Below are 15,301 nucleotides of genomic sequence, written 5' to 3' on the forward strand. Positions count from 1 at the left end.
ATGGGGATTGTCATGTCATGACAACCTACATACATCAAGAGTCTTGACGAAAGTCGTGCCCAACTTATCGGTGCTATCAACGGTGACGCCCCTTGGGTGGTGTTAACCTCCGTAGAGGTGTCATTGTAGCCTCCACCCATGTAACTATAGGATATCTTTGGGTGAAACCTAGCTCATGGTCCCTGGAGCCGGTGGCGGTGGCGTTGATGATGTCATGTCCTACTTTGTAGGCATCGCCATGGTGGGTCATCTTAGGCTTAACCTAACTCTCTTATGCAGGATCCTTTTGCTCGCATCTCCTATGTAGGGGAACAAGTTGTGTTTGCTACTATTGCTTTTGTTTTGACATCCTCTAGGTTCTTTGATTGTATTTTCTCACCGTATACCGAGTTAACGGGACCATGGTCTCCAATCATCGGACCTCCAACACTCGAGGCTTCTTCTCCTCTTAGGGGTGTAGGTGGAAGATGATTGGGTCTCGGATGAACTCCATAGAAGATGTATGTCACGATTGTCACCTATTATCTTGACATAGAACCTTTATAGTCGCTCGTGGAATGGAGTTCGACCTGTTGGTGGTGCATTTTTTGGCAATCATCGGCATGTCTCTTGTCTTCTATAGTTTTGTTGCTTCTCCTTGTGGTTGTTGATGTCGGTTGTTCTCGTTTGTGTGTAGTGTGGTTGGTGCTCTCTTTCTCACCTCTTTTACTTTGTAACTATGGGTTTTGATCTAACTTTGTAACTACCATCATTGGTTTTTGCTGTGATGATGAAATTCAGGTGGTGATATTTCATCCCTAGTGACTTTTCAAAAAAAAACATAGAGAAAACGAGGAAGCTGGCAATAAGTCTTTGGTGTGGCTTTCACATGGAGCTGCACCAAACGTCCTCGCGCTGAAGAGTGATTCTGGTTTCGCGCAGTACTTTGGCTCCGACAGCGGAATGCATGCAGAGGAGCGCTACCAAACATGCTTTATATTTTAACTAGGTTACTGCCCGTACATTGTTACGGGTTTTAAAATCCACCTACTCTATGTTTCTTCATTGTTATTTTATTTTTTCTGTCTATATTCTTCCTTTTTCATTTCTTTTTAGTTTTTGTTTTTTCGATTTTATTTTATTTTCTGTCCTTTTCTTATTCTTTTTTTTGTTTTAACTTTACCTTTTATTTTCTTTTTCTTTTGGTTTTATTTTTATTGTTCTTCCTTGCTTCTATTTGTTTTTCTTTTCATATTTCTTATATTTCTTCATTGTTATTTTATATTTTATTTCCTTTTAATCTTATTTTTATCCTTATTTAAATTATTCATTAATTTTATTTGCTCTATGCACTTTTTATCATTTGTTATTTATGTTTGTTTTTATATTTTTTGATATGACCACGCCACCAAGCAAGATGTCACAAGCTCCAAGTCAAGCTACACCCACTCAAGTTTCACCTACACCGACACCAGCTCAAGTCATCGATGGACCGATTACACGTAGTCGTGCAAAGAAGCTACAACAAGAGGTCCACGCGCTACTTTGTGAGATTCATTTTAACATTAATGATAATTATATACTACCTAAGTGTTGTACCTTGATTGTACTCAGGTATATAGAAGAAGAGAAGGAAGAATCGGACCATGAAGAACGGACCAGTGCAAGTTCCAGAAGAAGTCAAAAACGGACCAGTGGAAGTAAAAAACGGACCAGTGCAAAGAATCTTCATAACTTTTCGCTCACAAATGCTATAAAGGTCCATGAGCATTTGTTGGAAAGCTTGACGAGTCTACTTTCCAATGAATCTAGTGGCGACCAGTTTGGATACTCCATATTGCCTGCAGACCAGAATTAGTACAGACTGCTCAGAAGGTCAACAGTCTGTCGTGACAGAATGTTGGTACAACTTGCCAAGTAAAACTGTACCAATCTACAAAGTTTCGTGCTGGTTGGCATACATTGATGGAAAGCCCTTTGAGTCTAGTTTCACACCCAAGAAACGGTTCATCATTTGGACTTCCCAATAAAAAGTTATGGTCAGTTTATTGGAAACTGCTCTGGAGGCCAACAGTCACGCAAAGCCACTTCGGGAATCCATTTCGAGGGGACCTTTCACATTGTCTTCCCTCAGAAACTCTATTTCGTTTTTATACCTATCTAGCAGGGCTGTTGCTAGTATAAATACCCCCTAAGACTCATTGTAATCTAAGACTTTGATAATTGAAATACAGAACCCCTTTGTTCAGCTGCGTGCTAACAAATCCAGAGAGTGATCTCTACCCCTTTGCTCTTGTGATTTCCTCGCGGGATTACATAGGCGGCGGCTTCATCCGCTCCCAATTGGTGCTCCTACTCCCTTCAAGATATTCCTTGATTGATTGTAGGCTGTGTTGGTTGGTTCCTTGAGAGTGTGGTTGGGCGAATCCTCGATTTCGGTTGCCGGTTAAAGACGGTGGTTGGCTTCGAGTTTTATTTGCCAGGTTGCACTAGTTATCGCTGCTTGCAGCAAGTTATCCGGCTGTTCTTCAGCTAGTTATCGGTGTTCTTCCTACGTCGTGAAGATCGGGACAACGTAACGCATCATCTGGTATCAAAGCTTTCGTTACCACGGTAGGAATTTTATCCCTAGCTACATATAAATTTTGCTTCGTCCTATCCACCAAAAAGCCAGAAAAATATATTACTTAGACCTTTGTTTCAATCTGTTATTTTAGTGAGTTCGGTTAAGTCGCAGTCCATTAGAGTCTTTGTTTTAGTTGCTGATCATTTATCCTTCGCGTGTTCTTTGTGCCTCTTTTATATCTAAAAATTCCCACAAAAAAAATCTCTATAGCCTATATCATCCTTTGTGTTAACTTTGATCCTATCTAGCTACTGGTTGTTGTTTTATTTCTGTCTTTAGTTGTGCAAGTATCATAATCTGATCCCTGTTTTTAGTTCTATATATAAAAAAAGTGTGTCAAAAAAAAAGAAAAGAAAGTGCAAAAAAAAAAGTGAAGTGAAAAAAAAAGTTGAGAAAGGTTCAGAGAGAAAGTCTGAAAGATTAGTTGGTCTATGTGCACAAGTGCTGAAAGTTTCATATCAAGTTCTACAACCAGTTTGCTATCTTTGTTTGGTGCAAAACTTTGGTTGGGTCTGATTGCAACACTTGCATCCCAATCATACTCCTTGTTTGCATCAGTTCTGAAATTTCTTTGCGTGTGTGTGATCTATTTATACACTTCGAATCTTTTGATCAGCACTAGGCAGAGAACTTCTAGTTTGGATCGTTACTTAACTTTACAACAACTAGAATTCAGATTGCATTCCTTGTGTATTACTCCCCACCAAGCTCCACATAAAAAAACCATCGTAATTGGTACTCTCTGTTCTTGTATTCGCCTCGCCATCACTTTCAGTTGCCACCACACATTTGTTTTCCTTGTAATCTGCAGCAGAGGAATTCATAAGAGCCTTGGTGGTTAGAGAGGTGAGTTGTGAGGGCCACCAAATTTTCATATTCCACAAATACAAATTATTTGTATTCAGCTAACCTTACAGGAAGATGGGTGATGGAATAGAGGATTGTGTCACTTTGGCACAATTTAATGAACTCCAACAAAGCATAGAAGAAAAGCAAGATAGGTTGACACAAGATCTTCAGAACCTTATGACTGAAATCAGAAGGCGTCGCCAACCTCATGATGGAGCAAGCAACCATGGTGAAGATGGAGATATGAGTGATAGAAGTGCTGCTAGTAGAAGCTCAAGGGAACAAGGAAGGAGGAACCGAGGTAGGGGAAGAGGTCAAGGTCGAAGAAATCATGATAATGAAGAATCTGAAAAAGAGGATGATGATGATCATTCTCAATATCGATATGGTCGCCGATATCGTAGAAGAGGCAATCATGAGGAGAGGCTAGGAAAACTGAAGTTTACCATGCCAAAGTTTGATGGTGGGTCTGATCCTGAAGCTTATTTCACTTGGGAGCTGAAAGTGGATAAAATCTTTCGCTTGCATAATTATTCAGAAGAGAAGAAGCTGGCAATGGCATCTCTGGAGTTTGAAGGATATGCACTAATATGGTGGGAGCACTCCTCAGTGATCGTGAAGAAGATGGAAGACATCCTATTGCAACTTGGGATGAAATGAAGAGAGAAATGAGAAGTCGTTTTGTGCCGAAGCACTATCGGCGTGATCTTTTTGATAAATTGCAGAATTTGAAGCAAGGAAGTCTCTCTGTTGAAGAGTATTATAAGGAGATGGAGAAATCTATGATTAGAGCCAATGTGTATGAAGATGAAGAGCAAACTATTGCACGTTTTATGGCTGGGCTGCATCGCAATATTCAGCGCATTGTTGAGTTTCAGCCATACCGATATCTTATTGATTTGGTACATCAAGCAACCAAAGCTGAACGTCAATTGCAGCAAGAAGCTAAGAGCAGCAAGTCCTTGTCCTTTGGTATGAGGAACATCTCTGGAGGAAGCAGATCAATCACCAAGTTTTCTGCTGAACCATCCCTGGTGAAAGGCTCAAGTGGAGGCTCACGATCTAATTTTCAGGGTACTTTTAGTGGAAAGAACACTGCTGTCACAAGTTCAAAACCAGCAGCATCAAACACTACTTCAGTGGGTTCCACTTCCAAGAGTAGTGGAATTCAGTGCTTCAAGTGTGGAGGCCGTGGACATGTATCAAGAGAGTGTCCAAATAATCGTGTGGTCATTGTGAATGATAGTGGAGAATTTGAATCAGCTAGTGAAGAGGAAGCTGAGGAAGAACATGTTGGTGAAGCCCATGAAGATGAGGAACATACTGGCTGTGAATTTGAGCATGGTGCCGCTCTTGTGGTGACTCAAATCTTGAGTGTTCAAATGAAAGAAGCTGAAAATGGGCAGCGACATAATTTATTTCAAACCAGAGCAAAGGTACATGATAAGGTGGTGAAGGTGATTATTGATGGAGGGAGCTGCCATAATCTTGCTAGTCGTGAGATGGCTGATAAACTTGGCCTGAAGCTGCTACGACACCCTCATCCATATCATGTACAGTGGCTGAATGATTCGGGAGATATCAAGATTGGATATAAAGTAAACATTCCATTCAAGATTGGTGAATATGTTGACACAGTAGAGTGTGATGTGGCGCCCATGTCGGTGTGTCACTTGCTGCTTGGAAGGCCATGGCAATATGATCGATATAGCCAACATTGTGGGAGAACAAATCAGTTTACTATCAATCTAACGGGGAAGAAGTTTGTTCTCAAGCCTATGACACCCCAACAAATCATGGCTGAACATTTACAAAAGAAATCTGAAATTGTTCCAGTGAGTAGAGAGGAAGGAGAGCAAAAGAAATTGAGTGCCATCCACAATTCAGTGAGTGAGTGCCACAAGCCAAATTTGAGGGAGAAAAAGAAAGGAGAGGGAGAGAATTTAGTCATGCTAGCCACAAAATCTGAAATGAGAGAAGTGAGGAACAACCCTGAACAAGTGCTCTTTGTACTTGTATACAAAGACATTTTAATTTCAGCTAACGACATGACCTCTCTTCCTAGTGTTGTGTCTCATCTTTTGCAGGACTATGGAGATGTTTTTCCAAAAGAAACACCGGCGGGACTACCTCCAATTCGTGGGATTGAGCATCAAATTGATCTCATTCCAGGGGCTGCACTACCTAATCGACCACCATACCGAACCAATCCAGAAGAAACAAAGGAGATACAAAGGCAAGTGCAAGAACTTCTTGATAAAGGTTTTGTTCGTGAAAGTTTAAGTCTTTGTGCTGTTCCTGTAATTTTAGTACCTAAGAAAGATGGTTCTTGGAGAATGTGTGTTGATTGTAGAGCTATAAATAACATCACTGTTCGCTATCGCCATCCTATCCCACGTTTAGATGACATGCTTGATGAATTAAGTGGTTCCAACATATTCACTAAAATTGATTTGAGAAGTGGATACCATCAGATAAGAATGAAAACAGGGGATGAATGGAAAACTGCATTTAAAACAAAATTTGGGTTGTATGAATGGTTAGTTATGCCTTTTGGTTTGACTAATGCTCCTAGTACTTTCATGAGATTAATGAACCATGTCTTGAGAGCTTTCATTGGAAAATTTGTTGTTGTCTACTTCGATGATATCTTAATTTACAGCAAGTCTTTTGAGGAACATGTGAATCATATTCGACAAGTCTTGGAAGAGCTTAGAAAGGAGAAATTATTTGCTAATCTTGAGAAGTGCAGTTTTTGCACAGACCACGTTGTGTTTCTTGGCTTTGTTGTGTCAGGAAAGGGCATAGAAGTGGATGAAAGCAAGGTGAAAGCCATCAAGGATTGGCCAACTCCAACAAATGTAAGTCAAGTAAGAAGTTTTCATGGCCTTGCTGGTTTTTATAGGAGGTTTGTGAGAGATTTCAGTACCATCGCTGCTCCTTTGAATGAATTGACAAAGAAAGGTGTTGACTTTAAATGGGAAAAATCACAACAAAATGCATTTCAAGAATTAAAGAAACGTTTGACTGAAGCACCTGTACTTGTTCTTCCTGATTTCACTAAAACTTTTGAAATAGAATGTGATGCTAGTGGAATTGGGATAGGAGGAGTTTTAATGCAACAAGGAAAACCTGTAGCATATTTTAGTGAAAAATAGGAGGTGCTCAACTGAATTATTCTGTGTATGATAAAGAATTATATGCTTTGGTGCGTGTGCTTGAAACATGGCAGCACTACTTATGGCCAAAAGAATTTGTTATTCACTCTGATCATGAAGCTTTGAAGTACTTGAAAGGACAAGCAAAACTGAACCGTCGTCATGCCAAATGGGTTGAGTTCATCGAAACATTTCCATACATTGTGAAATATAAGAAAGGTAAGGACAATGTTGTTGCTGATGCTCTGTCATGAAAGAGTGTGTTGCTAAACCAACTTGAGGTAAAGGTTTTGGGACTTGAAAGTTTGAAAGAACTGTACAGTAATGACCCTGAATTTTCAGAACCATATAATCATTGTAAAAATGGAAAAGGTTGGGAAAAGTATCATATACATGATGGATTTTTGTTTAGAGCTAACAAAATCTGTGTTCCAAATTCTTCGGTTAGATTGCTTTTGTTGCAGGAGTCTCATGAGGGAGGATTGACAGGCCATTTTGGACAAAGAAAAACCTATGAGCTGCTAGAAGATCATTTTTATTGGCCCAAGATGAGAAGAGATGTCATCAGATTCGTGGAGCGATGCGTTACCTGTCACAAAGCTAAGTCTAAACTGAACCCTCATGGTTTATATACTCCTTTACCTACTCCTAAAACTCCTTGGGAAGACATAAGCATGGATTCTGTCTTGGGGTTGCCTAGAACTCAGAAAGGAAAAGATTCAATTTTTGTTGTGGTTGATAGATTTTCAAAGATGGCTCATTTTATTCCTTGTAACAAGAGCGACGATGCTTCATATATTGCTAATTTGTTCTTCAGGGAAATTGTGCGGCTGCATGGAATGCCTAGAACCATTGTATCTGATCGTGATGTCAAGTTTGTGAGCTACTTTTGGAAAACATTATGGGCAAAGCTCGGAACCAAGCTTTTGTTCTCCACCACTTGTCACCCTCAAACCGATGGACAAACTGAAGTGGTGAATCGCACATTGTCAATGTTGCTGCGAACTATGATGAAAAAGAACCTGAAGGTTTGGGAGGAATATTTGCCACATGTGGAGTTTGCATATAACAGGGCAGTACACTCTACCACTAATATGTGTCCTTTTGAAATTGTATATGGGTTCAAACCTATTGCTCCGATAGATTTGTTGCCCCTTCCATTGCAGGAAAGAACCAATATGGAAGCCTCCAAGCGTGCTGCATACATCAAGAAGATACACGAGAAGACCAAGGAAGCAATTGAACTCAAGGCAGGACGCAAGGCTGCAAGTATGAACAAACATAGGAAGAAGGTGTTATTTGAACCCGGGGACTTGGTGTGGATACACTTGCACAAGGATCGCTTTCCTCAGCAGCGCAAATCAAAATTGCTGCCACGAGGAGATGGTCCATTTCGTGTTCTTGAGAAGATCAATGACAATGCATACAAGATTGATCTTCCTGCAAGTTATGGCGTGAGCAACTCCTTCAATGTTGCTGATCTCTCACCATTCACAAGTGAAGACACTTTAGAGTCGAGGACGACTCCTTTTCAAGGGGGAGGATGATATGACCACGCCACCAAGCAAGATGTCACAAGCTCCAAGTCAAGCTACACCCACTCAAGTTTCACCTACACTGACACCAGCTCAAGTCATCGATGGACCGATTACACGTAGTCGTGCAAAGAAGCTACAACAAGAGGTCCACGCGCTACTTTGTGAGATTCATTTTAACATTAATGATAATTATATACTACCTAAGTGTTGTACCTTGATTGTACTCAGGTATATAGAAGAAGAGAAGGAAGAATCGGACCATGAAGAACGGACCAGTGCAAGTTCCAGAAGAAGTCAAAAACGGACCAGTGGAAGTCAAAAACGGACCAGTGCAAAGAATCTTCATAACTTTTTGCTCACAAATGCTATAAAGGTCCATGAGCATTTGTTGGAAAGCTTGACGAGTCTACTTTCCAATGAATCTAATGGCGACCAGTTTGGATACTCCATATTGCCTGCAGACCAGAATTAGTACAGACTGCTCAGAAGGTCAACAGTCTGTCGTGACAGAATGTTGGTACAACTTGCCAAGTAAAACTGTACCAATCTACAAAGTTTCGTGCTGGTTGGCATACATTGATGGAAAGCCCTTTGAGTCTAGTTTCACACCCAAGAAACGGTTCATCATTTGGACTTCCCAATAAAAAGTTATGGTCAGTTTATTGGAAACTGCTCTGGAGGCCAACAGTCACGCAAAGCCACTTCGGGAATCCATTTCGAGGGGACCTTTCACATTGTCTTCCCTCAGAAACTCTATTTCGTTTTCATACCTATCTAGCAGGGCTGTTGCTAGTATAAATACCCCCTAAGACTCATTGTAATCTAAGACTTTGATAATTGAAATACAGAACCCCTTTGTTCAGCTGCGTGCTAACAAATCCAGAGAGTGATCTCTACCCCTTTGCTCTTGTGATTTCCTCGCGGGATTACATAGGCGGCGGCTTCATCCGCTCCCAATTGGTGCTCCTACTCCCTTCAAGGTATTCCTTGATTGATTGTAGGCTGTGTTGGTTGGTTCCTTGAGAGTGTGGTTGGGCGAATCCTCGATTCAGGTTGCCGGTTAAAGACGGTGGTTGGCTTCGAGTTTTATTTGCCAGGTTGCACTAGTTATCGCTGCTTGCAGCAAGTTATCCGGCTGTTCTTCAGCTAGTTATCGGTGTTCTTCCTACGTCGTGAAGATCGGGACAACGTGACGCATCATTTTTTCTTCGTAATTTTATTTTTTTATTTTTATTTTCTATATGTATGTGATATTTATGTAGTATATATTTAGTGTTCTATATTGTGTTATGTCATGTTTACGTAGTATACATGTGATGTTCTACGATGTTTCTTATGATGTTCACTTAGTATACATGTAATCTCTAATAGATGTGATGTTATATAATATATTTAATGATGTTTTATGATGTATTTAGTGATGTTAATGTTCTATAAATATATTTACGATATTTAAAAAGTAACCCCTTGATATTATTTGAAATTTTTCTCCATTTTGTGTTTTATTTTTTTCTTATGCTTTTTACTCTAGATTTTTTTATTATTTTTATCTATGTCATGTATTTATGTATTTTTATGTATATTGTAATATCAGTTTCATAAACCTAAAACCAAAATACTATTCTTCTAAATTGATAACATTTTTTTACAAAGATAGAACATTGTCTGTTGAACCTAGAATATTGTCTCTACTTAATAAAAGAAAATATTTTATCTTTATAAGATAAATATTCATTAATAAAATTTTATCTAAATATATCCATATGTGATCTTGTTTTAAAGGATTTGTTATAAAAAATTTAATGGTGCAATCAAAATTTAATTTATATATCTGGTTTAGGAGTTATGACTTTTTTTAATTCGCTAAAACAATTCTGTATGCATGGGTGAGTGGGGCCTGGATTGATAGGATAGCCTATCATGGCATAGTAAAAGGGGTGGGAGTTGTGGCTTCACCATGGGTGTGGTAGACGGGTCCTCTCCATAATTTTTAGTTGTAGAGACTAAAACATTAAAAATAATTGAAATAAAGGCCTCGATAATCTTCATTGACATCTTTGTTAATTGATTCATACGCCAGTAAAAAAAGCTAAAATGGCACCATTGACACGAGACCTCTGTTTTAGTGGGACGACAACGGCAGCACAGCTGGTCAGTGACTGCAGGCAGAGGAGCAGCCGCCACCTGAACCTGAACCTGAACCTGATGCGGGTGCGGAGGCGGAGGCGGTGGCGCGGCGCCCACGGTTTTGGCATTTGGCAAAGCACGCACGGAGACAAATCCGCGGCTCGGGTCGACCGAATTCCAGCGCGCACGGGCACGGGCACGGACGACTAGACGAGAGAGACGACTGCACCTGCACCGCCCTTCCGCGACGCCGCCCCGCCCCGCCCGTCCGTCTCGTTCCCTCCCTCCCTCCCCGACCCCACCTGACCACCTCCCGCGCGGGAGATCCGCCTCATGGCGCCGTCGCGGCCGCTCATGCGGGGGATCCGCCCGCCGCGCGTCTTCCCGACCCGCGGCGGCCGCGCCTCGCCTTACGCCGTCGCGCTCACCGCCCTGCTCCTCGTCTCCGCCGCCCTCCTCGCGCTCATCGCCTTCGGCGTCTTCTCGCTCCCCGTGTCCGCGCCCAACGCCGCCACTACCGGCGCCGGTGGGGAGACCGAGTCCGCCGACGCTCGACCCGCGCGCCCCCGCGCCCGCCGCGACCTGGGGTGAGTCACGACTGATGTGATCCTTCCCCTGTCTGCTGCTTTCGTTTCCGCCCCCCGCATTTCCTCCCCCACCTGCTGTCGCTCCTTCAGATTTGGTTCGATCCGCTGCTGATCCTGATCGTTGCTGTGAGCAGGGAGGGGCTGGGAGAGCGCGGTGCGCAGTGGACCGAGGTCATCTCGTGGGAGCCCAGGGCTTTCGTCTACCACAACTTCCTGGTAAGCAATGCCAATGCCACCATCGCCGTCTCTCTGTCTGTATATGTTTGCTCTTCTGTGTAAAGTTCTTTCCGTCATCTGATTCTCATGACCGAGATGGATTGAATCGTGACCTGTGTGCTAGTACAGTTGGATCTGGGAATACACTAATGGTGCTCATCTTATGATTTCACCATGAACTTAGCAATTGTGTGTACTGCATTCCAGTTTTATTTCTTTGTTTGCATTTTAGTGAAACATAAACTCTAGACTAGACTTCTCGTACTAGGCCTTCATTTTATCTATTTTTGTGGTGGATTATTGGCTGAAATATGAGACAATTAGGAATTAAATCGGCCAAACTAGTACTGTCTGTGTTACTCTATGAGCCATCTTAAACTCAACAATATTAAATATGCACTGGAACACTTCTCTTGTTGACTACTTCCCCATGGCATATATTTTGATGGTGGTTTTAGATAGGGACCAAAATTGCCTATGGATGGAAGAACCACATGCATCGTCTGTGCTTCTTGTTGTGCATCGCCATTATTGAAATGCAAGTACACCTGACTTAAAAAAAATATTGTGTTTAGGTTGACCTGGCCAGTTATGCAATTCCATATCTACCGTCTACTTAGGAAATTGATCTTGTTCATAGTTGTGCATACTATACAATATATATTGACTTTTATTGTGCTACCCCCAACATACAGATTTTTAATAACTTTTATTTAGTTCATAACCTGATGTCAATGATTACTGACTATGATGATTGCTGATACTTTGTTCTTTTCATTAGTCTAAGGAAGAGTGTGAATACCTAATTGGATTGGCCAAGCCTCACATGGTCAAATCAACAGTTGTCGACAGCACTACTGGTAAAAGCAAGGACAGCAGGGTCCGGACAAGTTCAGGCATGTTTCTTCAAAGAGGAAGAGACAAGGTTATTCGAGCAATTGAAAAGAGGATAGCAGACTATACCTTCATACCTGCAGGTGTGAGGCTATATTCTTCATGAGCAAGCTATGTGCTTAGCATGATGTTAAAAATAATATAGCACGCATCGCAATTTGATGGTTATATGTGCCTTCTTAGTTGTTTGTTAGGAATAACATTGCACCCAGGGACACGAAACTGATTTTTGTCAGCATGTTACCATCATGAAATGCACTCTAGCTATGTATCTCCAATTCGTTCTCTCTTTTTGCTTTGATCATTTAAAGGATGTATTATCCTGTCAAATTGTATTAATTCATGCTGCCTTACAGATCATGGTGAGGGACTCCAAGTGCTGCATTATGAAGTTGGGCAGAAGTATGAGCCTCACTTTGATTATTTTCTTGATGAGTTCAACACCAAGAATGGTGGTCAGAGGATGGCTACTCTTCTGATGTATCTGTAAGTATATATTTGTACATTATTTTCTTGTTAGATTTTTTTTGTAGTGTTAATTGAGTTTGCAGTATTTTTCTTATATATTATTTTTAATGGGTACAGATCAGATGTTGAAGAAGGAGGTGAGACTATTTTCCCTGATGCAAATGTGAACGCCAGTTCTTTACCATGGTACAATGAGCTTTCAGAGTGTGCCAAAAGAGGCCTTTCTGTCAAACCAAAGATGGGAGATGCACTTCTTTTCTGGAGCATGAAACCAGATGCCACTCTGGACCCACTAAGTTTGCATGGTTAGTTCAATATCTGTCTTTTGTTTTTGTTACTTACTTTTTTCTTCAATGATATGGAAAGGTCTGAAGATATTCCACCTTTTCATTTATAAAGCCCTTGTAGCCTTGTTCCATTTTCCCTGTGGAAAGATATTGGCCGTCGAGCTTTTCATATGTTATATGCAGTTTTATTTATATCCTGTTGTTCTTGCAGGGGGGTGTCCTGTGATTAGAGGAAATAAATGGTCCTCAACCAAGTGGATGCATATCCATGAGTACAAAGCTTGAGGCTTGGAGAGTCGAACATACAAAAGGTATATGCTGTTGGATTGGGTTTGTAAGGTGTTACTTGTGCTATTTTAACAACATGTATTTAGTCTTGGCACAAATGTGGCTTTGAGCTTTGAAGTAACTTGGCACCTGGCTCCAATTATCTTTGCACTTAGAGATTGATCTATATAAAACCCAACCGTGCTGCTTGATTTGTTTGCAAGGAATACAGAACCTTGATCATGTGAAGGTTTTGCTTGAAGAATTGTTAAAACTAATTTGGTGCTCTACTTTCTCCTTCAGATGGACCTCTATGCATGTGACTTGGGGCTCTCTACGGGATTGACACTCATGTATGCTTTACAGACCCTCTGAAGCTGTATTCTTTGCTCCTTTGTTGGAGGGGAGATAATAGGGGCCAATAAGCTGGGGCCTTGCTCGTCCCTGCAGTATTTTTTGGGGCTGATCCTTGCTGACTTGGTCTTTTGTCTTTTCTTTTCTTTTTCTTCCTTTGCAGTACCCCAACTATAGAGGAATGGTGTAGTGTCTGGGGGCTGGGGCATAGAGTTTGAGATTTTGTTTTTGTGCCATACCCCTAATATTAGTACATGAATGCTGTATTGCTATGATACTTATAAGCTTTCGTACTAATGAATAATGATGCCTATAGCTCACATCTGGTACATGAATACTGTATTACTGTTGAAGATGTCTCCCTGTCGTTGGTGGCTTGATTGATGGTGCTGGATGTCAGCTGCAGGTCAGCAGGTGTTGTACTGATCCTTAGCGTCTGTCGATCAGGGTCTTGGGACGAGGAATAAACTCTCTTTGGGAGTTTGGGGTGATTGTTGTCGCTTCACATTGTGGGCCAGATCACTCTTCCAGAGGAAAATTAAACACTTGTGTAATTCTACGGCAGATCCTTAGGATAGTCTCAACAGAGTTTCACCAAGGGTTTCATACATATACATATTATTAAATGAGGTGTCACATCAGTAGATTTAGAGTTTTTGTTTGAAATGAGGAGAGAGAAGAGACACGTTTCATCCTCACGAAATGTATCGGCATAGTTTCCAAGACGTCGAAAACTGCATAAAATCCCCACCGAGAGCGTTCCATCGTTTCTTTCACCATGCATCACAGACTCCTCCATCACGGGCGAGTCTTCCCTGGTGTGGCGTGGCGCGGGTGGCTCTGCCCCTCTCTGCCACGGTGAAGTCTTCTTGACGCAGGCAGCTGGAACCCCTAGCCAGCGCGGCGCTTGTCGGCGGCTTTGCCCCTCTGTGGCACTTGATCATCTTTGGTTATCACCATCATCTTCTTTTGCTCTATCACTTGGTATGTACCAACCTCATCTACACTTAGCATGAAGGTTAGTACTTAGTTTTCATCAATTATCCAAAACCATACTAGAACTTTCAATCTCATCCTTTTTGGTAATTGATGACAACCCATTTACAAAGAGTTTGAACAAAATTTTCTTGGATTTCATGTGTGCTTCCCCAAATATTTTACCATGTGTAAAGGTTATGGACAAGTTCCATGAACTTAAATTGGTAGCAATTACTCCTCCTACATATGTGCTAAGAGTTTAGATTTGAAAGCCTACACATATGTTTGAATATGAAATATAGGAGTCAATTTCTATCAAATAATGCTAAGGTGTAAAAAATAGACCTTTGAAACGTGACACCAATACCTTGGTATGTTTTTTTCTCTCATAGTAAATCAACATAAACATCACCACAAGCTAAAATTCAGCGAAAGGAACGTGGATGTGCTGGAACTCAGCTGCAGGTGCTGCGCCTGCGCTGATCTTTTCCTTATTGATGCTCTGCAGAGGGCATAGCTGGCGCTAATCTTTGTGGACGAGGGGATCGCTTTTGCAGTTGGGTTGGGCTTTGTTTAGATCCAAAAACTTTTTGGATTTCGATACTGTAGCACTTTCGTTTTTATTTGACAAAGCAACTAGACTTAAAAGATTCGTCTCGTGATTTATAAGTAAACTGTGCAATTAGTTATCTTTTTTTATCTATATTTAATGTTCCATGCATGTGCCGCAAGATTTGATGTGATGGGAAATCTTGTAAAGTTTTGGGTTTTTGGGTGTATGTAAACAAAGCCTTAGGGTCGGTAGCAATTAAAATGAACTGACCGTGGAGCCGAACTCGAGAACTTGGCTGATTGGTAGTGCTAGTGCAAAGCTACCTACTACTGCGCACGTAAAAGGTTGCACTTGAGTCGTGAATTGCAGACAGCACAATGTGAATGAACATGCAACAACAATAATAAGCAGCTGTAGTTG

The 15,301-nt window shown here is 41.2% G+C and overlaps 1 protein-coding gene across 4 annotated transcripts; it reads left to right on the plus strand.

The window, feature by feature from the left end:
- LOC8055347 (probable prolyl 4-hydroxylase 3) lies at positions 10,441-14,053 on the plus strand. 4 transcript variants are annotated; one of them, XR_002452790.1, is made up of 8 exons: positions 10,441-10,864; positions 10,999-11,080; positions 11,862-12,057; positions 12,331-12,460; positions 12,560-12,747; positions 12,941-13,040; positions 13,300-13,349; positions 13,751-14,053. XR_002452790.1 is itself a non-coding variant. In XM_002453037.2 (7 exons), the coding sequence occupies exons 1-6, from the start codon at positions 10,611-10,613 to the stop codon at positions 13,012-13,014; spliced, it is 924 nt and encodes a 307-aa protein (XP_002453082.1). In that variant the 5' UTR covers positions 10,441-10,610; the 3' UTR covers positions 13,015-13,040; positions 13,300-13,700. The 4 variants fall into 4 exon arrangements, 1 of the variants encoding a protein (XP_002453082.1); XR_002452791.1 differs by having other exon boundaries at positions 13,757-14,053; XR_002452789.1 differs by lacking the exon at positions 13,751-14,053 and adding an exon at positions 13,514-13,700.

Source organism: Sorghum bicolor, chromosome 4 (genome assembly GCF_000003195.3).
Source record: "Sorghum bicolor cultivar BTx623 chromosome 4, Sorghum_bicolor_NCBIv3, whole genome shotgun sequence".
Taxonomy (NCBI): Eukaryota; Viridiplantae; Streptophyta; class Magnoliopsida; order Poales; family Poaceae; genus Sorghum; species Sorghum bicolor.

Excerpts from the sequence above, each read along its gene's own strand:
- LOC8055347 (XM_002453037.2), top strand. The coding sequence starts at position 10,611 with ATGGCGCCGTCGCGGCCGCTCATGCGGGGGATCCGCCCGCCGCGCGTC. Across the intron at positions 11,081-11,861 it reads TCGTCTACCACAACTTCCTG|TCTAAGGAAGAGTGTGAATA; the intron begins GTAAGCAATGCC and ends TCTTTTCATTAG. Across the intron at positions 12,748-12,940 it reads GGACCCACTAAGTTTGCATG|GGGGGTGTCCTGTGATTAGA; the intron begins GTTAGTTCAATA and ends TTGTTCTTGCAG.